The sequence below is a fragment of the Cervus elaphus genome, chromosome 6 (assembly GCF_910594005.1).
Source record: "Cervus elaphus chromosome 6, mCerEla1.1, whole genome shotgun sequence".
Lineage (NCBI taxonomy): Eukaryota > Metazoa > Chordata > Mammalia > Artiodactyla > Cervidae > Cervus > Cervus elaphus.
In genome coordinates this window covers 15,939,491-15,967,461 of record NC_057820.1, presented here as the reverse complement: position 1 = coordinate 15,967,461, position 27,971 = coordinate 15,939,491, and the positions used below count along the sequence as shown (strand labels likewise).

Below are 27,971 nucleotides of genomic sequence, written 5' to 3'. Positions count from 1 at the left end.
TTTTAGTGAAAAAAATTAAGATGTAGTATCTTGGCAAACTTGACATTAATAATACAATATTTTTGACTGCATTCAGTATGTTGTGTGTTAGATCTCCATAACTTATCTACTATTACAATTTAAGGTTTATTGAGGTTTTTTTGTTATTATTGTTGGAATTGAAAGCATATTTATGAATATGGTAGCTTTTTAAAATAGAGTTTTACTGTTGTAATATTGCTGTGAGGAAACATCTCTGAATATTCTACATAAAGCCTTTTAAATGTCTCATTTGCATTAGCCTTTCCACTCCAGTGAAATGACCTTGGTGCTATAATGGAAAACGTTGGATTTTATTTTTATTTTTTTAGTCTAAATTTTTAATTTGCTTAGAGAAATAAGAGTGTGGCTATTTATAAAGTGAATCAATGTTCTCAAACACTAATCCAAACTGACTAAATAATGTCACCTCTAATGACTTGCTTATAAAAAGTGTGTTTCTCTGTGATATATATTTGTCTGTATATTCTTAAACATCCTCCCTTTGTATTCAGATGTAGTATTCAAAAGCAATGCATGCGTGCATGCTAAGTCACTTCAGTCCTGTCCAAACCTTTGCGCCCCCATGGGCCCTCCGTGGATCCTCTGTCCATGGGATTCTCCAGGCAAGAATACTGAAGTGGGTTGCCGTTTCCTCCTCCAGGGGATATTCCTGACCCAGGGATCGAACCTGCATCTCTTATGTCTCCTGCATTGGCAGGCACGTTCCTTACCACTAGCACCACCTGGGAAGGCCTCAGAAGCTATATGACAAGGCATTGTACTTGACACTTATTATGTATTTGGTAAAATGATTACCACCTATATATGTGTGTTTGGAGTCTAAGGTGGGAAGACAGGCTTATAGCAAAAAAGACCAATGCTGTTATATTAATGTAAGTGCGTGATATGATTTTGAATTTGAGTAGTGTCAATGAAGAAGGAATGGATTCATAAGGTACAACATCAGAATATATAGGATCCAGTCATTAGCATTTTCAAACTTTCCAGGTGATTCCAAACTGCAGCTCAGTCTGAGAATCATTAGTCACTGTTAGATATAGAGTCTCGGGAAAAGCAAAATTTAGGTTGACTTCTAGTTTTCTTGCTTATTTGTATGCATGGTGATGCCATTCATCATTGAGAAAATGGTAAGGAAAGAATAATTTTATTGCAAGGTTTTTGCTGTTATCCAGCTTTATACAGAGTTATACAGCTTTATACAGAGTCCAGAGAGGGTATGGAATGTCTAAGAATTCAGTGGAAAGGTCTGTTATGGAGATGTATACTCATAGTCATTGGGGAGAAGTGATAATTGACCTCCTGGATTTAGCCAGGGTGTGTACATAGAAAATAACACTTAAGAGGCCAGCAGAGGAAAAAAGGCTTGGGGGCTGATTAGTAAGCAATGATGGCCAGAAAAGGAGAAGGTGAGTGTGGTGGCAAAAAAAAGAATGAAATTAGAGACTTACCCATGGGAAATATTTGTCAGAAATAGAAAATCAATGAATATCCATGAATTTTTTTCTCATGCAGAGATATAGCTATTTTCATTTGAGGGGTCTATTATGTGGAATCATCAAACTGAGATTTCTCAAATGAATATCTTCCTACACCTGCACTACAGAGTATTTTATTTGTTATTTTGGGTACCTTATACACATATATGTGTGCATATGTGTGTATGGTATGTTGGGTTGTATATCATACTGTCAAATATTCTTTTTATCTGATTTGTTGTTGTTAGTGTTTAGTTGCAGTCATGTCTGACTCTTTGCGACCCCGTGGACTGCAGCACACCAGGCTTTCCTGTCCTTCACCATCTCCCAGAGCCTGCTCAAACTCATGTCCATTGACTCAGTGATGCCATCCAGCTCTCCCATCCATTGTAGTTCCTTTCTCCTCCTGCCCTCAATCTTTCCCAGCATCTGGGTCTTTTCTAATGACTCAGCCCTTTGCATCAGGTGGACAAAGTATTGGAGCTTCAGCTTCAGCATTAGTCCTTCTAATGAATATTCAGGATTGATTTCCAGATTAGCTAGCATTTTAAGGGAGGAGCCTTTACACACATAAGTAATCGCATACACATAAGTAACTTAGAAGTAGGAAAGAAAATGTCAACATGACAGTTTGGTTTGAGCATGAACAACATCTCCCACCACCATTCCCTCATACCTTTGGCATCAGGAACACTGGAGAGATGAGTATGTAATTAGTCAGCTCTAATGGATGATAGAGTAGCCAGATTTTAACATATGACATTACACATTAGAATTGCCTCCTTATTTGGAAGTTTTCCATCTCAAGTACATATTCTTTATTAATGTTCCTCAACCTTGACAGCATATGAGAATAGAAGAGCTCTTAAAAAAATTTCAATGCCCAAGCTTCACTTAGTCTAATTTAATCAGAATATTAAAGAACCAATCACCAGTGTTTTTAAAAAGCTTTCCGGTGACTCCAGTGAACAACCAAGGTTGAGAATCACTTTCTTCTGTGTCACATGGGCCAATCTGGCAACATTTCCATAAACCCACATTATCTAAAAGCATGTTTCTGTCTTTCTGATGACATTTCATTACCTACGACTCTGTCAATACCTTTGTGGTTTTATAAGAAAGCTCACCAGATGCAGATTTGGGAGTTATATTACAGCTTCCCAAGTGGCTCAGTGGTAAAGGATCCCCCTGCCAATACAAGAGATGTCAGAGACACAGGCTGAATCCCTGGGGTGGAAATGGCAACCCACTTCAGTATTCTTGCCTGGGAAATCCCATGGACAGAGGAGTCTGGTCGGCTATAGTCCATGGGGTCGCAGAGTCAGACAAGACTGAGAAAGTGAGCATGCATGCAGGCTGCCTTAACAGAACACCACACGCCGGGTGGTTTAAGCAACGAAAATTTATTTTCTCACAGCTCTGGAGGCTGGAGGCTCTGGAGGCTCAGACCAGGATACCAGCAGGAGTGGGCTATGGTACAGACTCTCTTTTTGGCTTTTAGATGGCCACATTCTCACCCTGCACTCACCTGCCCTTTCCTCTTGAATGTGCACAAGAGCCAGTGGAGTAGGAAGCAAGCTTATCTGTGTCTTTTATTATAAAGACCCGAATCCCATCAAACCAGAGCCCCACCCTCACGACTTCATCTAACCCTAATTACCTCCCAAAGGTCCCATCTCAAAACACCATCACATCGGAGGTTGAGATTTCAACATATGAATTTGGGGGAAACAGGTATTCAGTCCATAGGAAGGGTCGTCGTGCAGTTCTCTGCCATCATCGCTTTTAAGCCCGGAGGCTTCTTGGAGACAGGCACTAATTCAGTGTGGTCCAGACGGATAAAACTGTTCTTTGGTGTTGTATGTAACTCAGCAGTGACTCTTACATAACTACCGTGAGGCGAGACAGTTTAACCAGATTCAGATTTCACTGCCAAAAAGCATACTGGTATCTGGTTATGACGGATACATTAAAAAAAAAGAAAAGCTAGAACAGAATCAGACTTTTGTTGTAAATGTTTAGTTTGGAACTCCCTACTGCCTTTGGATTCACTTTTCTATGTCTTGGTGAATTTGGCGCACAGAATAGTGTGTAGTTTTAGACAGTTTGTTGGCAGGCTTCATCTTGGTAACGCTCCTGAATCTTTCAGTCTCATATATGTTCTCCCTGCAATTTGATGGGTATTACATTATTTTTTCTTAATTCCAAGCAGATTTTAGGTCATCTCATTGTATGTGTTGCAAAGAACTTTGCAATAACTTTAATAAATTTCCTGTGTGGGTACACTGGAAATTCATTTTAGTCACTTAAATCAACAGATTATGGTGTGTTCTGTACATAGTATCCAGAGTGAAAAATTCCCACTTCTAATTTTGAGGCTTAAAAGTTTTAAGGTTTTGATCTGTGTGGTGGTATACTTGTAATCACTGTGGCATTCTCCTTATCTGTGTGTGTGAGTCTGTTTATCAGGGAAGGTGGAGGTGGGGTTAGAGGATAAGCAAGAGGGATTGTTGTCAGATTCCTTTATCCCAGATTAGTTAGAGGCCTATATTGTACATAGATTATAAATAAACAAGCAACTTCAGGGAAGTATAAAAACCTTCTTACAACCACACACCTGGCAGGGACTTTCCACCTGGAATATACAGAAAAAGTTTAAGTCAAACAAATGAAGCATGGTGTGGAAATGTGTTGATGGTGATGAAAGTGAAAACTGAAAGTCGCTCAGTCGTGTCCAATTCTTTGCAACCCCATGGATCATACAGTCCATGGAATTCTCCAGGCTGGAATACTGGAGTGGGTAGCCTTTCCCTTCTCCAGGGGATCTTCCCAACCCAGAGATCGAATCCAGGTCTCCTGCATTGCAGGAGGATTCTTTACCAGCTGAGCCACAAGGAAAGCCCAAGAACACAAGAGTGGGTAGCCTATCCCTTCTCCAGCAGATCTTCCCAACCCAGGAATTGAACCAGGGTCTCCTGCATTGCAGATGGATTCTTTACCAACTGAGCTATCAGGGAAGTTGATGGTGATGGGTTAGCACTATAAGCCCAATGGGGACAAAAAAGATCTATGTTGTTCCATGTCTGTTACACCTAGGATGGGGTGAAAGGCAGTACACTGTAGGTGTTAAAGAACGATTTGGTGACAGAATGATAAAACAATCCCAGAATGACCAAAGGATGACCTGCAAGAATGTAAAATTGGGTCATTTATAGAAAGTCATATGGAAATCAGGCCTGATTTTAAAAAAAACCACAGAATCTAAAATTAAAGTCCAAGTCCAATCTAAGGTGAAACAAACTCCATCTGTTGAGCAATTAAGGGACATATGCTACAGAGCATCTTCTGGCCTGATAGCTCTTTCACTCGGGATCCCTGGGCCTGCCATGGTCTTTTTGCTTTCACTGGATATGACATGCACAATTTTTAACTTAATTTCTGAAAACAGATTTTACCACCAGGTGAGTGAAAGAGACCTGAATTCTGGGTAATGAATTTATATTAGCACATAGTTTCAAATTTCTACCATGAGTGTGATTTTAAACCACCCACCTCCCCATATTGGGACTTCCCTAGTGGTCCAGTAAAAAATGAACCTGCCAATGTGGGGGACATGAGTTCGATCTCGGGTCAGGGAAGATCCCACATGCCGCAGAGCACCTAAGCCCATGTGTCACACTTACTGAAGCCCAGACTCTAAAGCCCGAACTCTAAAGCCTGAACCCTAAAGCAACAAGAAAAGCCACTGCAGTGAGAAGCCTGAGCGCTGCAACTGGAGAGTAGCCCCTGCTTGCTGCAACTAGAGCAAGCTCACGGGCAGCAGTGGGGCCCAGGGCAGCCAAAAATAAATAAAATATTTTTCAAAAGAGCTTCTTTAAAAAAAAACAGAAATCCTCATATCTCAGTGATTTGCCCCAATTTGCTTTCTGTGCAGTTTCCTGTTTGTTTACCCAAGTGGAGTTTCAAAGGACCCACTCACTGGACTACTCTGAGGACCTGAGACAGGGACAGATGTGTATAAGTGTGTGCCGCTGCTGTTGTTACTATTATTGTTACTACTACTACTATTATTAACCAGTTTAGGGACTTTAACTCCCCATTGTATATCGACTCTTGTTCTGTTAGTCACTTCACTTTGTTGTAGAACGTGATATATTTCACTGAGGCAAAGACAGCGTATCTCATGAGGTACTTTGGGCAATCAACACATACTGTGGATATGTACTTAATTGTATGTATTAAAGCAAATATTAATTAGGCAAAATAGTGGGTTTTCAGTAAGAGATACAAGGCTGTAGAGTTAGATGCAGGAGGTAGCTATTTTGTAGAATGGATATACAAAGAGATTTTTCAGAGAAACATCAGATTTCCCCTTGCAGTGAGGAACCTACTGGCAATTAGGAAGGATGGACTGGGATCCTCTTGAGATGAATCCGGACTGGCAAACATGTTCCAGTCTTCCTGAAACCATTGTTTCCTTCCATTCAGTGGGAAAGTGAAAGTGAAAGTCGCTCAGTCGTGTCCGACTCTTTGTGACCCCACAGACTATACAGTCCATGGAATTCTCCAGGCCGGAGTACTGGAGTGGGTAGCCATTCCCTTCTCCAGAGGATCTTCCCAACCCAGGGATCAAACCCAGGTCTCCCACATTGCAGGCAGATTCTTTACCAGCTGAGCCACAAGGGAAGTTCAGTGGGAAAAGGACAAAGCTAAACATGAGAACAGAAGGCAAAGGGAGAGGTCTCTATTTCTCACAAAATAACCGAAATTTAGCAAAGCATCTCAAAAGCATCTCAAAAAGTCATAAATTTTTAAGTTGTTGCCTTTAAGCGAAAAAAAAAAAAAGTAATAGCCTTTAGTAATTGAAATAAAAAATAATGTATTTGTCATTTTTTTTCTTACCATTTTTATATAACCGACAGAGTATAGGTATATACTTATAATGCTGGAAACTAATTAACATATCACTTTAGGGAAGGAATAAAATAGTTATCCCAGTTCACATATCTTATCTTGATTCATAGCTCAGATATTTCTATTCCTGGAGCATTATTGCAGCTTTGGTGCTGAGAAAATTGCTGGTGGGTGAAGAATGATTCTGCACTCTCATCCTTCACAGTTTTCACACCATTGCCATTAGTCTAACTTTGCTTTCGCGCCACCTACTGTTCAAAGGACCTCACTACTACAGCTCAACTTCATTAGAAGCAAAAGAATACCAGAAATAACAGGTCAGCTGGGCTTCCCAGGGGGCTCAGTAGCAAAGAATCCACCTGCCAGTGGAGCAGATAAAGAAAAACGGATTCAGTCCCTGGGTCGGGAAGATCCCCTGGAGAAGGAAGTGGCTACCCACTCCAGTATTCTTGCCTAGAAAGTCCCATGGACAGAGGAACCTGGCAGGCTGCAGTCCATGACAGCACAAAAGTCAGACACAATTTGGTAACTAAACAACAACAGGCAAGCTACCTTAAAAACGGTGTGCTTGGAGACAGGCAATGTAATGAACAGTTCATCATGGAAACAAATAGATTTCTTCAATATATATTTCTTTTTTATCATTGTTGTCTCATTTATTTATTGCATTTAATTCATATTTTTATATATTCTATTTATATGGGCCTAGAAATTATACTTGATATACTCCATATATTGAAATTATGCATGTGTCCTCAGTGGCTCAGATATGTCCACCTCTTTGCGACCTCATAGACTGTAGCCCACCAGGCTCCTCTGTTCATGGAATTACCGAGGCAAGTATATTGGAGTGGGTTGCCATTTCCTTCTCCAGGGAGTCTTCTGTACCCAGGGATCAAACCCAAGTCTCTTATGTCACCTTCACAGGCAGATGGATTTTTTACCATTGAGCTACCGGGGAAGCCCCATTGAGGTTATACTCATTTTATATTATTTTGGTATTCTTTGCTGTGCCTTTCTATAACATTAACAGAAGGGTCATTAACTTTGAAGGCAACACAACCCAACAACCCAGTCACGGATTGGATTGGATTAGAGTGGACTAGACATGAGTGGAATCAAAAGATGGAAACCCTTTTGCAATAATATTTGTCACTGCATAGCCTGCCCCAGGTTGTAATTCTGTGATTCTGCTCATGACTGTGCTTTCAAGTTTCTGCTGCTTTACTGTGTATCTAGAGAAACCCAGACGGGCTTTGGACTTATGAAATAGAGTAATTTACCAGAAAAGAAAAAAAAAAAACACTAGTGTCTTTTATTTTGCTTTACCTTTTAAGGCTATTTTATGTTTATCTTTTCAAAAAATATTTTGGAAAGTATTTTTAGGAATGAGTGAACTTGAACACAGTTTTCAGGATGTCTCAGAAACATGATTTTTATTTTCTTTACCAGTCTTTAAGATGGTTTCTATATTGTCTATCAGAAATTTAATAGAAAAAAATTCATCTCTTTAATTATGAAAAGAATAAAATTGGTTAAAGACAGGTCCTATGAGAACACCCGCATCATTTTAGCATCTGTAAAATGGTTGACAGTATATCCTACCAGCTCCAGCTGGCTCCGATATTAAAATGGAAAACCTCAGCCCTTGCCCTGTCTAATTCTGAGGGAGATGAAGTCCCATGGTTTTTGAAGATGCTCCCTTCTGCTCAGACTTCATCCTCTGACCTCTGTTCTCCCTTAGCTTATTGGCAGTTTTCCACTTTGGGCTCTGTTTACCTGCCTTGCTTTAATCGAAATACCTTCATTTATTCTTCATTCTCAGTTCATTCTTACACTCCTTCACATCTTAGCCTAAGCATCACTTCCTCGGAGAAGCTCTTCAACTCCTGAATTAGTCTTTTTTTGCTATTAGATGGCACCCTGTACTTTTCCTTATTATCATTCATACACTTTGCAATTAGATACTTGTGTTATTGAGTTTATTTTTCTGGGCTCCAAAATCACTGCAGATGGTGATTGCAGCCATGAAATTAAGACGCTTACTACTTGGAAGGAAAGTTATGACCAACCTAGAGAGCATATTAAAAAGCAGAGACATCACTTTGTCAACAAAGGTCTGTCTAGTCAAGGCTATGGTTTTTCCAGTGGTCATGTATGGATGTGAGAGTTGGACTATAAAGAAAGCTGAGCGCCGAAGAATTGATGATTTTCCACTGTGGTGTTGGAGAAGGCTCTTGCGAGTCCCTTGAACTGCAAGGAGATCCAACCAGTCCATCCTAAAGGAAATCAGTCCTGAATATTCATTGGAAGGACTGATGCTGAAGCTGAAATTCCAATACTTTGGTCACCTGATGCGAAGAGCTGACTCATTGGAAAAGACCCTGATGTTGGGAAAGATTTAGGGCAGGAGGAGAAGGGAATGACAGAGGATGAGATGGTTGGATGGCATCACCGACTCAATGGACATAGGTTTGGGTGGACTCCAGGAGTCGGTGATGGATAGGGAGGTCTGGCGTGCTGCGGTTCATGGGGTTGCAAAGAGTCAGACACGACTGAGCAACTGAACTGACTGACTAACTTGTGTTATTGGGGCTTTCCAGGTGGCACTAGCAGGAAAGAACCTACCTGCCAATGCAGGAGACATAAGAGACACAGGTTTGATCCCTGGGTAGGGACGATCCCCCTGGAGGAGGACATGGCAACCCACTCCAGTATTCTTGCTGGAGAATCCATGGGACAGAGGAGGCTGGCGGGCTACGATCCTTTGGGTTGTGAAGAGTTGGACACAACTGAAGGGACTTAGCCTGCATGCACATGTGTTATCTACTTTCTGTCTCCTGCCCCCACCAGATCATAAATTAATGAGCAGGCTAGCATATTCCTTAGGGTCCTAGCCATTGTGTTTTCTGTCATTTCCATTATAGAATAGATGCGGGGGAAATAGTTGAGGAAATCAAACTGAGAGTCCAAAACTGAGAACTGAGATACCCATTGTTTCAGTCCATGTAGAACTGTGATGTCAACTCTGCTTCTATGTCACCCTTGGGGCAAGAGAATAGTCACTGAGGCAGGAAGTCCCAGTGCCTAGATCCCAGCTTCTGAAAGACCTTTCAACGACTCATCACTTCCCGAAGCAGAGTCAGGGAGTGGAGCGTTTGTTCCCACAACTTACAGAATCCCTGGTCTTGCTCACCACTCTTCCCACTTCCTGGGAATCAACTGACCTTTCACCCACCCCCTGACCACCACCTCTCCTTCCCATGCTCCTTTTCCCCACCAGCCCCCAAGAAACAAAGCAAAAGGAAACCAAAAAAATCCCCAAAACAAACAACTGCCTCTTCCTTTCTCTACTGTCAGCCATCTTCATGGATTAACAGGGGATACAGAGAGCAAATTATAAATTAATATTTCAGCAGATTGTCCTGTTACTCCGGTATTCAGCAGAAAATAAAAATAAATTTTGCACATTACACAAAGGACACATTGCGTTTTCAGTGCCTATTTTTGTAGCACTTCCCTTTGCTTTCTAAAAGACTCTAAGGATTCCCAGCTATCTTAGATTATTAGACAAGCAATCATGCTGAGAACAACCATCTTTAAAATGAGTTTTTCTTAAAAAAACTTTCACATGTCTTTAACCAATCACCAGTGTCTTCTAGAGAATAAGAAATGAATTTAAGATCCAGAAGTAATTAATTTCATATTAATTAATATACACATAGGGCTTTCCCAGTGGCTCAGTGGTAAAGAATCTGCCTGCAATACAGGAGATGTGGGAGACAGAGGCTCAATCTCTGGGACAGGAAGATCCCCTGGAGTAGGAAATGGCAACCTATACCAGTATTCTTGCCTGGAAAATTCCATGGACAGAGGAGCCTGGTGGGCTTCAGGGGTCGCAAAGAGTTAGAGACAACGGAGCAACTGATCACACACATATGTAAATTGGGCATTTGGGGTATTCTGCATTATCTTTTATTTAAAATCTGGTACATATAGTCTCGTTGTTTTATGAAAGTAATATTCTTGCCTAACATCAGATACACACGAAAGATGAGTGTTTATGCTTTTAAATATTTTCAAACCACACTGAGGATTCCAAGTCCCTCTAGGTCCCTCTCTCCCACTTGTGGTAGCATCTAATAAGCATTACCTAAGTATGTGCCTCTTGAAAGCTGGATTGACTAATTCAATTGCCAACAGAATACCAAAGTCTGACTCTTAGATGTATATTTGATGAAAAATTAATCAAATAAAAGTTTAAAGTTCACTCCATAGAAAATCTTCACACTTCTATCTCCACAGCAACACGGATGTACACACAGTGGCATCACTTCTTAAACTGTATCTCCGAGAGCTCCCAGAACCGGTTATTCCTTATGCCAAGTATGAAGACTTTTTGTCTTGTGCCAAACTGCTCAGCAAAGAAGAGGAAGCTGTAAGTCAATGCAGCTATTTCTTAAAATGCTATTATTTGGGGGTTTTGTCAGTGTTCCTAGTCTTGAACCTGTAAATTTTCCTTTGCCCTGTTTTTGGATTGTTTTCCACTATGCTAAGTATTGACATTACACACAGTTAGATTTTTACACAGTTAGATTTTTACACTTGGGCTTCCCTTGTGGCTCAGCTGGTAAAGAATCTGCCTGCAATGCAGGAGACCTGGGTTCGATCTCTGGGTTGGGAAGATCCCCTGGAGAAGGCAAAGGCTACCTACTCCAGTATTCTGGCCTGGACAATTCCATGGACTGTATAGTCCATAGGGTCGCAAAGAGTTGGACACAACTGAGCAACCTTCACTTTCACTAACACAGGTCCCATTTGTAATCCTGTCTCTCATCAAAAAGGAAAGCAGAGCTGAATAAAGGAAATCAGCAGTCCTTGCCACACTGCCCTCTAAATGCTAAAAATTGGAAGGACTCTCACTGTATTAAGGCTACTATTTCCCCCCAAATAACCTAACTATAAATAAGGCTATTTTTCCTTTTCAGGCAGTTGTGAACAAGTGTTAAAAATCTTAAATCTGTTTCTCCACAAATAGTACTCACAGAGATATTTGAAATGCTTTCACATCTTTTGAAAATATTTCTGAAACGCTCTCTGTGATAGTGGCAAGTTTTCAAGACAGGATCCATCACTGGTAATAGGTGAAACTAACAAGAACAAAACAAAACAAAAAACTGCATGCCCATTTCCCATTTGCTTTCATTCCAAGGTCAACACTTAGATAACATGTATTCTTTTCTTTATACTCAGGGTGTTAAAGAATTAGCAAAGCAGGTGAAGAGTTTGCCAGTGGTCAATTACAACCTTCTCAAGTATATTTGCAGGTAAGAATTGTCCTAAAGACAAAATGGAATTTAAAAAGACTGTATTTACACTGACAATAGTTCATTTTGACAATGAATAAAAATCAGCTGGGTTTCCCTGGTGGCTCAGTGGTAAAGAATCCGCCTGCCAATGCAGGAGATGCAGGAGACTCAGGTTTGATCCCTGAGTTAGGAAGATCCCCTGGAGGAGGAAATGGCAACCCACTTCAGTATTCTTTCCTGGATAAGCCCATGAACAGAGGAGCTTGACAAGCTGCAGTTCATGGGGTCACAAAGAGTTGGACATGACTTAGTGACTAAAATAACAAAACAACTAAAATGACAAAAATCATTTAACTGCTCTGAGCTCCAGTGTTGGCCTCTGTAAAATTAAGAGGTTTGACAAGGTGATTTCAAAGGTTTTTATGAGCACTAAAATTGCTTGATTTTGTAATCTGTTGTTTCTGAAGTCTCTCTGACCTCTACATATTAAAGATATGTTGCTTTGAACTCCCATCAAAGTTGCTTGTATGTGTACCACATACCGTTGTTTAACAGAAGGAGCCTGCATGAGAATCACTTGTCTAGGAGTCCAGATTCTACCTCTGACTACTTACGTGTTTTTATGCAATTTTCTTCTCCTCTTTGAGACTAAGAGTCCTAATAGATAAAAGGGTAATGAAAACACACATTTGACATAATTGTTTTAAAAATTAAAGTATATTACACTATTGATACTATGTATAGATAAGTAATGAGAACCTCCTCTGTAACACAGGGAAGTGTACTCAGTCCTCTGTGGTGACCTAAATGGGCAGGAAATCCAAAACAGAGGGGATGTATGTCTATGTATAGCTGATTCACTTTGTTATAGAGCAGAAACTAATACAACATTGTAAAGCAACTATACTCCAATAAATAAATTTTAAAAAATTTTATATGCATATACATTTATATATATGATGAATGTTAATATACATTATTTTTCCCATTATTTTCAAGACTTACTGAAAAAAAAATTATAACTCAATTTTGCTAGAACAATAATTGTGCCTCAGAATGCTCTCTGTCAATGACCATGTTTAAGACCAGGGATGGCATGTACCATGTCTATGCTGCTACTTAAGAAATCAAGTATACATGATTGAAACACACTGAATTTACTTTCTAAAATGGTATTGGAGTATAGTTGAAATACATGAAATGTATTAAATTTAAATAAAGAGATTAATGATTAATAAAGGCTTCCCAGGTGGCACAGTGGTAAAAAAAAATCTGCCAAACAACAGGAAGAGCAGGATCAGGAAGATCCCCTGGAGAAGGAGATGGCACTCCACTCCAGCATTCTTGCCTAGAAAATTCCATGGACAGAGAAATCTGACAGGCTACAGCCACGGGATAGCAAAGAGTTGGACACGACTGAGTGAGCACACCACACTACTAATTTCATCTATTTCAAATAATAAGTGGTAGTTTGACTTTCTGCCCTTCAGTTTTGCTGTAATTTAGGATGTATAATAGTAGTGAACAGGTGAAAATAGGCACCTTTTTAGAAACTCATGGGATAGTAGTCAACAGCCCAGACTCTAGGGTGAGATCACCTGGGTTCAGGTCTCAGCTCTGCCACTTACTAACTCTGTGTCCTTGGAGAAGTTTCTTAACCTCTCTGGTGCCTCATGTGTGCCATCAGTAAAATGGAGATAATAATAGTATTTAGCTCACACAGAGATGCTATGAGAATTTAAGTTAGCACAATGGCTGGCACAGAATGAAATACATTATTTTAAATAACACACAAAGTAAGTTTTTTAAAGTATTTTTCTTGCTTCTTCTTTGTCTCATTAGTACAATCAATAAGCCATGAATTAATAGAAGTTCTTGTAGTAATGAAGAGGGGATGGGAAATGAACAAAACTGAAAGACTACAAAAACAATCTCTGCTACTAAAATCATTCTGGGAAAGGGCTATTTCATGCCTCTTATTCTTTAGCACCTAACAAGTTAAAACAATTTGTGTTTTCAATTTCTCATATCAGTAGAACCGAGGTTTTAATTTAAACCATGTTTGATGTCACTTTTTAATAGACTATAAATTTGAGGCTCACAAATTGCCCCACAAAGGGGATTGATTCCTCTTCTCAGAAATAAGAGATTGTACCAGACAATCTTATTTTTATAGTTCTCTAATTAAATATGCATATAAATTGGATATTTTATTTAGAGATAGGAAAGAAATTCATATTCTTGAATCTCAAGTCCACAATAGCATTATCCAAACACACTCATTCCTGTGACTGACAGGGGAAACCAAGCCAGGCTAGAGCAGATATTTGATATGATCCCTTATGATTCTGATACTTAAAAATCTGCAATAGATATTCTTCACATTTGGCAGAGAGGTGTTTGAATTTCTAAATGACTGTGTGTCCATTATCATCTTTGAACAGACTCCAGTTCATACATTTCCCGATAACCCATTTTTTTTTCCACTGACAAATTTGATCCCATTGTGTTTTGTTCATACTTTTACTCAACAGGTTCTTGGATGAAGTACAGTCCTATTCAGGAATTAACAAAATGAGTGTGCAGAACTTGGCCACTGTCTTTGGCCCTAACATCCTACGTCCCAAAGTGGAAGATCCCTTGACCATTATGGAGGGTAAGTGAATTGCTATCATATATCGTCATCAGAAGAACAGTCAGTTGTCTCTTGATTGTCCTGAACCTATTCTCCTGTGAGGAAACAAAGGAAATAAATGAATCCATGGTAATTCCATTTATGGACTCAAGCTCTTCAAATGTAAAATCTTCTGTTTGAGAGCCAGGCATTTTTTGAGGAGTTTACTAAACATAAGTTACTAAACATTTCCTCCATATTTTCATAAGAATAAACAGAACTTGCATAAATCATCTGTAAAATATCACACAAGAACTGGAAATGGCTACTTCACTTTCTGAGTTTGATGCAATTTTCTGAAACCTCAAATAGTTATGCTTCTAAGTTAATATATTTTCATTAGTTCCGGTTTTATTGGACTGACTTCAAGAGGCAGAAAACATGGGCCTCCAAGATAATGCTGCTTATTTACTTTGGGTTGAAACATGAAGAATTTCTTGTTTTCCATATTACAAGATATCTCAAATTATTTATCACAATGAAAGGTTACTTCTATTTATTTTCAGCAGGTCTCCCTGCTAGAGTACCATTCTTTCTTGTGGACATTAGTAGTAGCACTGATGTGCAGGTCTTGGCAAGCTTTGAGAGTAAGACTAGAGGATGGGAAACTCAAGTAAGCAGCATAAAAGAGAAAACTAGACACAGATATTATTCCGAGATCTGGAGAGGATATCCCTTAAGTCTTTACCTAAAAATTGATTTATGCTTGCAGGAAGGGACTCTGTGCTACTTTCCTGGGAAGAGTGCCAGAGATCAGTAGTCTGAGGCATTCCTGGGCCTCACACCAAGCTTGAAATAACTGTATTTCCCACAACCAGAGTAGAAAATCCTGACATCGAGGCATTGCATAGAGTCCTCAGGAGGGTCTTACCTTGGTGATAATGTTAACAGTTATGGACCAAGTTCTACAAAGCTTTTAAAAGAAATCCTAATGATTCAATAGAGGTCTGAGGAAGAAAAGAAGGAGGAATAGTTGGAGCACAAAGGATTTTCAGGGCCATAAAACTATTCCATGTGATACTGTAATAGTGGATATATGACACGGTGCATGTGTCAAAACCCAGATCACACAGAGAGTGATTTTAATATAAACCATGCATGCATGCTAAGTCGCTTCAGTTGTGTCTGACTCTTTGCAACCCTATGGACTGCAGCCTGCCAGGCTCCTCTGTCCATGGGATTCTCCAGGCAAGAATACTGGAGTGGGTTGCCATGCCTTCCTCCAGGGGATCTTCCTGACCCAGGGATCAAACCTGCATCTTGTACAGCTCCTGCATTGTAGGCAGATTCTTTACTGCTGAGCCACCAGGGAAGCCCAATATAAACTATAGACCTTAGTTAATAATCACAATATATCAATATTGGTTCATCAATGGAAACTAAAACTGGGCTTCCCTCAGATGGCAAAGGATCTGCCTGCAATGCAAGAGACCTGGGTTTGATCCCTGGGTGAGGAAGATCCCCTGGAGAAGGGAATGGCTACCCACTCCAGTATTTTTGCCTGGAGAATTCCATGGTGGACTACAGTCCATGGAGTCCCAAAGAGTCAGACACGACTGAGCGACTAAGGCACACTCAACAATAAAAAGGATGAACTACTGATATATGAATAACAATATGGGAAAATGACAAAAGCATTTTGCCAAGTGATAATGCCTAGACACAAAAGACCTCATACTCTATAATTGTGTTTATATGAAATTCTAGAAAAGAAGAAAAGTATAATGACAGAAAGCAGATCAGTGGTTGCCATGGGTAGGGGATTGGCTACAAAAGGACACAAGGGAATTATCTATAAAATGGTTAGGTAGTGTTTCCAGGACTGTCGTTTGTCAAAATTTATCATATACCTCACAGATATCTTGTACAAGTACTGAAGGATACAAAGTAATTCATTGCAAAAAATACAAATTAAAACTATATTTTATAGAATGCTCTGTGTGTGTGTGTGTGTATTTGTTTAGTCATTCAGTCGTGTCCGACTCTTTGTGACCACGTGGACTGTAGACGGCCAGGCTCCTCTATCCATGGGATTCTCCAGGCAAGAACACTGGAGTGGGTTGCCATGCCCTTCTCTAGGTGATCTTCCCAACCCAGGGATCAAACCCAGGTCTCCCGCATATATATTAAAGTGCCTAGTTACCTTCAAAGGAAAACTGAATTCTAGTTCTTATGAAGATACAAGTGCTCATAATATGGTATTTAAATTCAACCTATATAAAATTATATGAGCCTGGGGGAATTGTTGAAACATGCAGTCCAGTGGGACTCCCAAATCTTCATGGATTCTTCAGATTGGCCTGGTAATCATAACCACTCTGGACTCACTATTTGGGATTCATGTTTGTTATTAGCATTCTAAGGAAGAGAATGACAGAGAGAAGGGAATTAAAAGGAAGAAAGAAACACAGTGCATATAATGGCACACACATCATCATTACTACCAGGCTAGTCTGTCCTAAATGGCTATAAAAATTGACAAGAAGTCCCTTTACAAGAAATGATTGTCATTTACTATTCTGGAAGCTAGATGAAAGCAAATCCTCCCAAGGTAAAAGCGAGACATTTCTAATTCTCTAGGGCTCTGACTCTATAATTGGGGCAGTATACACCGGTATGGGTTTCCCAGGTAGCGCTAGTGGTAAAGAACCTGCTTGCCACTGTAGGAGACATAAGAGACACTGGTTCCATCCCTCAGTTGAGAAGATCCCCTGGAAGAGGGTATGGCAACCCACTCCAGTATTCTTGCCTGGAGAATCCCATGGACAGAGGAGGCTGATGGATCACAAAGAGTTGGACATGATTGAAGCGACTTATCATGGACACACACACATCCATTGGCATGGCTGTTCACAAACTCATCATGGAGACCTTGGGAATGTCTGTCTTCAATTAGTTAAATCCCCATACAATTTACAACTATGATTAACAATGCAGTGATATTTCAAATCTTAATATTCCTGTGATGGGGAAAAGCTTTATTTTCCCAAAGGACTAGACAGAGTCGTATATAACAGAAGCTGCTAACATTTGAAAGTATGTCTGTCAGATGGGCAAACAGCACATGAAGTACTCATGTCTTCAAACACAGTACATGAAGGTGTCAGTGCTGACAGTCATTTTAGAGATGCTGAAATCTTTTCTTCAGAGTCACTGCTACATGCACTGAAAATAGGATGACACATTCAGAGTGTACTAAAAGAGAAAAGATACATATATAATACCATTAATTTCATCCAGTCTTTTTTCTTACACAATTCCATCGTAATTGATGATGATTCAGTAGATAGTTGTCTTTTATTTAGTTTCTTATTCAGAACACCAAGTTTACTTATTATTACTACAGTTTTAACTCCAACAGGTGAAATACAGTAAGACAAATACATGATTTGGAATGAGAAGATGAAGTATCACATTTCACTCTAGTCTCTTATCATCTGTGTGGCCTTAGGCAAAATCATCACCACTCCGAACCTCAATTTTCTCATTTGAAAAACATTTAAGTCTTATCTCAGAGGCTTGCACGTATGCTAAGTCACTTCAGTCATGTCTGACTCTTTGCAAACCTATGGACTGTGGCCTGCCAGGCTCCTCCGTCCATGGGATTCTCCAGGCAGGAATACTAGCGTGGGTTGCCACGCCTTCCTCCAGGGGATCTTCCCAACCCAGGAATCAAACCCACATCTCTCATGTCTCTGCAGTGGTAGCAGGTTCTTTATGACTAGTGCCACCCAGGAAGCCATCTCAAAGCCTTATAAGAATATTTATTTAGAAGATGTTTAAGTGAAACATTTCCACCTAACACAGTTCCTCAAACTCTAACACACACAGGAACCACCTAGGGATATTGCTGACATGCAAATTCTGATTCAGAAGGTCTGTGTGTGGACCACTAGACAATACCAGGGCTATTAATCTGTTATCACTGTTGTCTTATCATCTGGGGGTTGGTTAGAAACGTAAAATCTCATGCCCTACTCAATATCTACATTTTAACAGAATCTCCAGATAATTTGTATGAACATTTATTTCTGAGCAGCACTGGCCAGCATCAGACCTGACACATTGCTGATTCCTGATCTAAATATGTTAGAAGTTTTGAATCATGACAGAAGTGTGCAGGATATAGATGGATATAACACATTTCTTCCTATTCAGAATTTGAGTTAGGCCAGTAAGTCTCCCATTCGTTACCAAGGGGCCCCATGTGCTTGTTGGGGCAGACTTTTGACACTCAGCCAGGCAGTTGACAACTTTGCTTTAGCATTCTGGTCCTGCTTGTGCAGAGCTCCAAGATCAGCTGGAGATGAGACCTTTGGACTTCTCAGTTCTTTCCTGAGTGTGCACACAGCCCTAGGTATACACAGAACCCTATGCATACATGTATATAATCTTATAAATCTTCAAATATATAGCAGAGCTTTTCAACACCTCCTGTGGAAATCTCTTCAGATTTTCCTCCTAAGCTTTTTGTTTAGCCTGTTGTTTTGTCTTCAACAGTTATCCACTTGCTTCAGGCAAACATGATTTTAAATGAAAAAGCCCCTAATTGTTTTTGACAAATGCCCCTGAGAAATGTCGCTCATTCTAGTCAACTCCTTAGCCAGATAAAATGAAGACAAGCCTCTTGAGTGGGGTCTTCCAGGGAACCACCAAACAAGTCAAATGACAATTCTTTGGGAAGGGGGCTTTGAAGGAGTTCCAAACCAGCTTTTTCCATTCCAGTGGCTGCCTCACTTCTGGTTCCCACTAAGATTGAGGGTTGTTGGTTTTCAAGGCTACTGCAGAAAGGAGGATGGGAATGGGGTGAGTTAAAACACTACAGAGCTTGCTGTTCTTTACCAAGTCAACGAGTTTTTAAAAAATGAACACTCTCCAGATTATAGCAAGACTTTCGTTAATTTCCAAATTTCTGAATATATTGACTGGGAACATTTTTGTCAGTTATTTTTATGGAAGAGAGGATTCTCATACATCTTTATTACACCATTTTGGCTAATGTCACTTAAAATGCCCTGAAACTTTTGAATGCAGGGCAAGAGTTGTATGGAACTTCATTGACTTGCTATATTATGAAGAAAGGCCACATATCTACTAGAGATTGTAGAAGGTTCCACTTCAAGGTGCCATTAAAATGTCTTGATATTTTGAGGCAATTAGATGAGATATCACAGTGACTTCTTTTAAGAAAGATTTTTCATAATTAAATGTCAAACTTACAAGAAATGGTGTGTGCCAATTAAGAGCCTGTTGTTTGGAACTAGTTAATTCTGGTTTTAAGCTCTTCTTTTTCTCCTTCATAGCTTGGGACATTGGTCAAGTTACTTAACCTTTATTAGATAGTGATAATAACAGTTCATAAATTCATAAATTTAAAAAAATCCAACTAAACTAACAAAAGTAAAGTGCCTAGTACAGTTCATGTTAAATATTCAAGAAGTTTTTAGCCACAATTGCTATTGTCTCCCTAACCTGGAGATGGAAATGGCAACCCACTCCAGCATTCTTGCCTGGAAAATCCATGGACAGAGGAGACTGGTGGACTGTAGTCCATGGGGTCACAAAAGAGTTGGACACTACTTAGTGACCAAACAACAACAATAATTGCTATTGTCATCATTAAAAACATAGTTTGGCAATGCTAATAATAACGTTGAATGTGCACCTAAATATGGCTCTTTAAAAGTCACTTTCAAAATAGGAGATAAATCAAAACTGTTTTGCTCATACTCCTTTGCTTTCTTTGCAATTCCAGGCACTGTGGTGGTCCAGCAACTGATGTCAGTAATGATTGGCAAACATGATCGCCTCTTCCCCAAAGATGCAGAGCTGCAAAGCAAGCCCCAGGATGGAGTGAGCAACAACAACAATGACCTTCAGAAGAAAGCCCTCATGGGGCAGCTACAGAACAAGGAGAACAATAATACCAAGGACAGTCCCGTAAGGCGGTGCTCTTGGGACAAGCCTGAGTCTCCCCAAAGAAGCAGCATGGATAATGGATCCCCCACAGCTCTGCCAGGCAGCAAAACCAACAGCCCCAGGAACAGCATCCACAAGCTGGATGTCTCTAGAAGCCCCCCTCTCATGGTCAAAAAGAATCCCGCCTTCAACAAGGGCAGTGGGATTGTCACCAACGGGTCCTTCAGCAGCAGTAATGCTGAAGCACTTGAGAAAGCCCAGACCACTCCCAATGGGAGCTTACAGGCCAGAAGGACCTCTTCCCTGAAGGGGTCTGGTACCAAAATGGGCACCCACAGCGTGCAGAACGGAACCGTGCGCATGGGCATCTTGAACTCTGACACCCTGGGGAACGCCGGGAATGGCCGCAGCATGAGCTGGCTGCCCAATGGCTACGTGACCCTGAGGGATAATAAGCAGAAAGAGCAAGCAGGAGAGTCGGGCCAGCACCACAGGCTCTCCACCTACGATAACGTCCACCAGCAGTTCTCCGCCATGAGCCTCGACGACAAGCAGAGCGTCGACAGCGCCACCTGGTCCACTTCCTCCTGTGAGATCTCCCTGCCCGAGAACTCCACCTCCTGTCGCTCCTCCACCACCACCTGCCCGGAGCCAGACTTTTACGGTGGGAACTTTGAGGACCCCGTGTTGGATGGGCCCCCGCAGGACGACCTCTCCCACCCCGGGGACTATGAAAACAAAAGCGACCGGAGGAGTGTGGGCGGCCGCAGCAGTCGGGCCACCAGCAGCAGCGACAACAGTGAGACCTTCGTTAGCAACACCACCAGCAACCACAGCGCCCTGCATAGCTTAGTGTCCAGCCTCAAACAGGAAATGACCAAACAGAAGATAGAGTATGAGTCCAGGATAAAGAGGTGAGGAAAACCTGGAGCCCCTAGTGGCCAGAGAGGGTGCGACAGCCTCCTGTGAGACAGGCTCACCCGGAAGGGTTAAATCCGCTAACTCCAGTCAGAGACCTGGGTTCAGGTCCCACCTTCGCCATTTATAAGCAGTGGGACACTGGGAAAGCTCACTTCCTCTCTGTGAGTCTCAGCTTCCCAATGTGAAATTTTTTTAAATTCTAGTAGTAATCTGCCTCAAGGTGAAAATTGCTCAGATGTGTCCAACTCTTTGTGACCCCATGGACTCTATGTAGCCTGCCAGGCTCCTCTGTTCATGGGGATTCTCCAGGCAAGAATACTGGAGTGGGTTGCCATTTACTTCTCCAGGGGATCTTCCCAACCCAGGGTTCCAACCCGGGTCTCCTGCGTTGCAGACAGATTCTGCACCAACCTCAAAAGCATGTTAAATCATTACACATTGTCCCCAGGACAGAGCAGATGCTCAGTAATTCTACTTCTTGTTATTAGTAAAAGCATTGATTTAGGTTCAAAAGCTGGGGAGAGGAGTGGAAAGGGATGTCTGGAGTACCAGGAGTCTGTTATCACAGGAAGAGGATGAAATGAGAGTAAAGAAAAGTTGGAAAATAAACAGATCTTTGTTGTTAATTATTTCCATGGTTGGATGCTTGGGTTGAATGCTTGTCTGCTGTCTCCCAGGCTCAGACCAGGCCATAAGGATTCAGCAGTGAGTAAAGAAGACAAAAATTCAGCCCTTGTGGAACAGGCTTACAGTCCCCTGGGAGAGATAAATAAATAAGTAAACTGATCCTATGCTAAGTAGAAGACTGAAGCAGGGAAGGGGGTGAGAAGTGTTGCTGAGGGTTATTCTAAGTGTAGGGCTCTATAGGAGACAGTGATGCAGAGACCCAGCAGAAGAAGTGGAAATGCCCTGAGGCTGGATGGGCGAGGAGCTCAGAGAGGTACCATAGAACCTTCAAGATCATCTTAATCTTTGGCTTGTGCTCTGAGATTGGAATCCAGGGAAGTTTGTGAGAAAAGTGATAGCATGAAGTATATTCATATAGACAAGGAAACTTTTAGCCTAAATGGGGAGCAAAAAATATGACTTATAAGCAAACTGTTGTGCTGAAACCTAAGTGATACCAGTTGACATCTTCTCATAAAATATCCAAGAGAGGAGTTGGCTTAGCAACTTCAAGGAGGTAACCTGGCAAATATAAAGGGTATTGGCTGAGGATCCTGCCCTGACAATGCCCCTGACTGTCAGATGCTCCAAGGTCTTAAGAGGCAGCAATACAGAAAATGGAGCCGCTGCCCCACACGCACAGCCTTGTGCTGGAAACCTGAATATCACCACACTCCGCAATTTCACCAGGGTTACAGAAATTACTAAACTGATTGTTTTTCTGTTCACCTTTCAGTGTAGTATAGGGGAAGGACCCTGAACTCTTAAGAGCAGGTCTGAGGCTCAGTTCAGCCTGAAATAGCCCCTCTAGGGGCCTCAGCCCCAGTCCCAGGCTGTGCCTTGGTAGACCCCTTCCTGTTCTAAGACCCTCATGATATGTGAATATCTTTGTCCTGTTCAGCTGCTTCCATGGCCCTAAACCCCACATGGCTCTTTCCTTTATATATAAAGTTGACCTTCATGTATTTTAATGTTTCCCATCCATTTATCAATTATCAAGCCAAAAGATACATATTTTTAAGAGCTATGGAAAAATAAATAAAAATACTTACATGTTAGATTGAAAAATTACTTTATTGGAAACAGAAGCTTGGTTTGAATTTTTCTAAATAATGCCAAGTGACAGGAGAATTAAGAAGAAAAAATAAAGTTATCATCTTATAAGGCTACTCTTCTTTCTGAATGTAGTTTATGGAGCCCATGGCTACCAAATTTCTGAATTGCTGCCAATGCATGATGGTAAATTAGCACTTAGCAGTGGAAAGCAAGAGATGACACTTGAAACCTCCATTAAAATAGAACATGCATTATTCTGAACAGTTGCAAATGTACACATTCATTTATAACATTGGTGTTACTTTATGTTCTGAGTCTATGGTACATCTCAGAGACTTTGATAAAATAAAAGAACCTTTCAACAGAATGTCATCTCATTGGCCTCTTTCATTGGCATTTTTACCTACTTGACAAGCAAAGAAAGAGGTTCATTATAAAACGGGTAGTGGAACTGCCATATGACCAAGCCAAGCAGTATAAGAAGTAATTGTTCCAGATAATTATTGATCATTACTGTTTAAAATTATGTATTTCTCTTTCAATTCCTTTTTAACTCTACAAGTATTGAGGCTAGATAGATAGATGATAGATATGTATGTACATATATATATGCATCCCTAGATAGAGCATGGAGAAATAAATAGATATTACTTTATTTATCAATCATTGATATATATGATTTTTAGTTTTTAAACATGTCAGTTTAATGCTCTTCCCTCCCTCAAATTAGTTTCTACCTTTATCATACTGTAGTCAGATAAATTTATTTACATGATGTCAGTTATTTGGTCTAGTAAGAAGTATTATCTTATTATTGGTTTGAGATTTATATATGATCAGTAGATCAAATCTGTTAATCAGGCTGTTCAAATATTTTGCATTTCTCCTAACTTTTATTAGATCTATAATTTCTAAAAAAGGTATCTTAAAATTTCCTAATTTTTGTGGATTTATATTTATAATTTTGTTATATTTTATATTGAGTAACTTAAGGCTATATAACTAGATGAATAAAAGTTCAGAATTGTTTATATCTCCCTAATTAATTGATCCTTTTTATCACAAAATAGTGGTAATAATGCTTTTTGCCCACAGTTTTCCAATATTAACATTCCTATATAATTTCTATTTTGATTAGTAACTCCTTGCTATATATTTTCCATCATTTCAAGTTTTGTGTTTCATTATTTGAAGACATATTTTTTCAGTTTACATTTATCCATCTCCTCTTTTGCTTATTTCATCTCCCCCATTTTCTCAATTTTCTCTCTATAACCCTTACTAAAGTATGTTGAACCTTCTTAGTTCATCCTCCCTCTCCATCTTTGTTAATTTCTCTTTCTTATATTAAATTTTCATCTTTTTTCATTCCATGAGGCATTTGGGAAGTTTTTCTCAAAGCTGTTTTCTCATTTATTTATTTTCTCTTCTGGTTCAATTCTGTCACTTCACTCAGCCCATGAGTAGAGTTTTTGTAGTCTCTTTGCCATAAAGACGATTGATGTTCCAAGCTCTCGAGTCACTTTCAGCCTTCTGTCTCTCTCATACTAGAGATCTCCTCTTCCCCATGTGAAAAGTAAAAACCTAGTCACAGCTTCTAGGGCTTCTATCTGAGACAAATACCCCTCATGTGCTTTCACTTGCTGTTCTAAATTTGTTTCTTCCTTGGTTCTGATACCTGAAGATGCTCTTTTATGTTTTTAACTTTGTAGTTTAAACATATTTTCCTAACATATTTTTCCGTTAGTCTGTGCTTGCAATGGGAGGGATTTCTTTTATTTTTAACTTAGCCATCAGATTCCAGGAAGTTTCATACAGGTGCCTGATATGTACAAATGCATTAGTATATTTTTAAAGGATAGTCTCCCTTTGTATTAAAGGTTGAGTTTCTTCGAACTTTTTTAGTTCTAAAACAAATAGCTTTACAAAGCAGAGAGAATATATTGGGAAATAGTTCTGGGTGAGAAACAGCACACTACCAGGTTTTTATGTAAAACATGTGATTGTGTGATCAAAATGGCCTTCTAAACTAATTAAAGAATGTGATTTTTTTTTTTTTTAATCTTAGTTGCTTACAAAGGGAGAGCAGATTCATCTTTAAGTGTTTTTATGATTATCTGGATGAAATAACATATGGGACTCATTATTTCAGAGCAGAAAAATAATTGAGATTTTAATTTGAAGATCATTAGAATAATCAGATTTTGAGTGCTAAGCGTGCATCAGCCTCTCACATTTCAGTAGCATTGCAAATTCAAGCATACCCTTGCCACTTCCACTCATAATAGGAGAAATTAAGATGCCAGCTATTACCACGACACATCATCTAATAAAGAAGTGCTTAATATTCCTCCTTGAACAACAGCAGTGATAAATTGTGTTTTGAAACTTAGTGATTATGGAGAAAACTCTAATTTTTAGGAGATTATCTAAAATTATATGGCCATCTAAAAGAATACAGCTATCAATATATAAAATGCAGCAAGTCCCCTACATGCACACTTCAGTCGTGTCCAACTCTTGTGTGACCCCATGGACTGTAGCCTGCCAGGCTCCTCTGTCCATGGGATTCTCCAGGCAAGAATACAGGAGTGGGTTGCCATGCTCTCCTCCAGGGGATCTTCCCAACCCAGGGATTGAACCCGGGTCTCCTGCACTGCAGGCAGATTCTTTATCTCTGAGCCACCACGGAAGCTCAAGTCCCCTGTCCAGGAACCTTCCATTTGTAAACTTTAAAAGACGCAGATGTGCATCCCATTCATGTCAGGTGTGAGTAAAACTGCAGCTTGCCCTTTGTCTCCTATTGCTGGTGATCCTTAAGCTCTACCATCTTCTGCCTCCTCTCCCTCCTCCAGTCAATAATTCTTCTTGCCTGTTTACTTGATACCAGACAGCTGTTGTACTGTATTACTGTACTTTTCAAGGTACTATACTGTAAGATTAAAAATGTTTTCTTTTTTGTATTTTTAATATATTATTTCTGTGAAAAGTATGATAAACCAATTATAGTACAGTGCTATATACCCAATTGTGTTAGTTGGCTACCTCGGCTAACTTTGTTTCTTGGACTTACAAGCAAATTGGATTTACAAATGTGCTCTTGGAACAGAACTCATTCTTATGTAGGGAACTTACTGTATAGTGATCTTAAGATATGTTAACTTGGAAGACAGAATTGCAGCTAGCAGGCTACAGAAGTGGACTGTGTTGTCACAAAATGTCAGGTGAATTACTTATTCAACACATGTAAGTTTTACTTCTCCTGTTAATGTAAGGTGGCTACTTTTGGTACCACTTTTATAAGAGGGATGCTATATAGTCCCTTCTAAGTCCATTCTTAGCAGTGGACTTACTCTCTCTAGCAGTGACATTTTCACTGTCATTCTTATTCCTTTGGTAGAGAGCAAATGTGATGGCTGTCTTTTCTTTCCAACTTGATCAGACTTTCCTCTTTCTCTGAGTGAAGACAAATTTACATTTAATGATTCAGGAAGCTTTGTAGTTTGGGCTGCCTCCTGCTTCTGCCAAATTCTGTGCTGCATGATGACCCTGGTCTCTGGCTTCTTTGTGCTGAAATTCACTCATTCACTATCAAATGACAATGAAGTACTTCCAAGAGAGGTCTTAGGGTCTTGCAGAAATGATAGTAAATCATGTCACAAACTAGTAAAAAAAAAAAGAAGAAAATATATGTATGTATGTATCAATCAGTGGACCTTGATTCACTGATTTGAAAGGGCTCATTCCAGCTTCCAAAGCATTGCAACAGACAGAGTTTAGGAAATACTTTTTAATCTTTTTTGCATTTCAAAAAATAAAATTACTTTATCTCTTATTCCTTCCCCCACCCTGTGCAGCTTAGAACAGCGAAACTTGACTTTGGAAACAGAAATGATGAGCCTCCATGATGAACTGGATCAAGAAAGGAAAAAGTTCACAATGATAGAAATCAAAATGCGAAATGCCGAACGGGCAAAAGAAGATGCAGAGAAAAGAAATGACATGCTTCAGAAAGAGATGGAGCAGTTTTTTTCCACGTTTGGGGAGCTGACAGTGGAACCCAGGAGAACCGAGAGAGGAAACACGATATGGATCCAGTGAGGGGACTCTCCCCCGCTGTGTCGAGTGGCCCTGGGAAGGACTCTGGGGATTCTGGTGGGAAGATTATATGGGACCAGGTGGCTGGTCACCTGGCTGTACAGAGCTCTAGCTGGGGAAGGCATATCATTTATAGACATTACCACCCATGTCTGCAATGTGTACCAAAGTTGTATCATGTCCCATAATGCTACTGTTAAGTGTTACAACTGGATATGTGTATATAGAGTAGTTTTTAAAGAGTAAACTAAAAACAAGAAGCATATCTCAAGAATTATTTTATTGCCAGTCTTGTATTTAAAATGTTAAATCAGTATGTCATTGCAATTTAGCTTGCTTTCAAGCTTCACCCCTTGCACTTAACATAAGCTATTTTTGGCATTGTGTTATCATCAGCTTATTTTATAGATCAATATTTTTATTTCCCCTTTTGCTGAGGAAATGAAGATAAGCAGATATATAAATATATAAAAATATATATGAGATGAGTTATTAAAATCAAAAGAATACTTTGTGGCTGTGCTGTTTGTGCCAATAGACCTTGCCGTGACCAAAAAGAGAAATGTCAATAATTTTATAAAATACAATGGAATCCCCAGGAAACTTTGAATCACTCTATGAATTCTGCCCTTGATACTGCTCAGTTTTCTTGGGGAGATGGTTTGACACAGGAAATTTTAGTTACGTAAAAAAGTCTCCTTCTCAAGTCCCCTAGTCTGTCTTGCCCATGCCATAGACGCATGTCTCCTATGTAGGATGCACTTTAGTGGGGGAAAAAATCATTTTAAAAAAAGAGCATTTAAGTAGTCATGCCTTGCATTACTCTTTCTGCTGGATGGTTATGAGAGAAAATTCTTCCTTCCATTGGGAAGTTGAGAAACAATGTTTGCTAATTAT

General features: G+C 39.9%; 1 protein-coding gene across 6 annotated transcripts in view; it reads left to right on the top strand.

The window, feature by feature from the left end:
* Positions 1-27,586, top strand: part of ARHGAP24 (Rho GTPase activating protein 24) — a 542,216-nt gene extending 514,630 nt beyond the window's left edge. For all 6 annotated transcript variants that reach the window (XM_043906273.1, XM_043906278.1, XM_043906275.1 and 3 more), the window contains 5 exons: positions 10,737-10,869; positions 11,685-11,758; positions 14,275-14,396; positions 20,170-21,247; positions 26,834-27,586. In XM_043906273.1, coding sequence (XP_043762208.1) covers positions 10,737-10,869; positions 11,685-11,758; positions 14,275-14,396; positions 20,170-21,247; positions 26,834-27,077 — 1,651 coding nt within the window. In that variant the 3' untranslated portion in view covers positions 27,078-27,586. The remainder of the gene's footprint in view (positions 1-10,736; positions 10,870-11,684; positions 11,759-14,274; positions 14,397-20,169; positions 21,248-26,833) is intronic.
* The last annotated feature ends 385 nt before the right edge of the window (positions 27,587-27,971 follow it).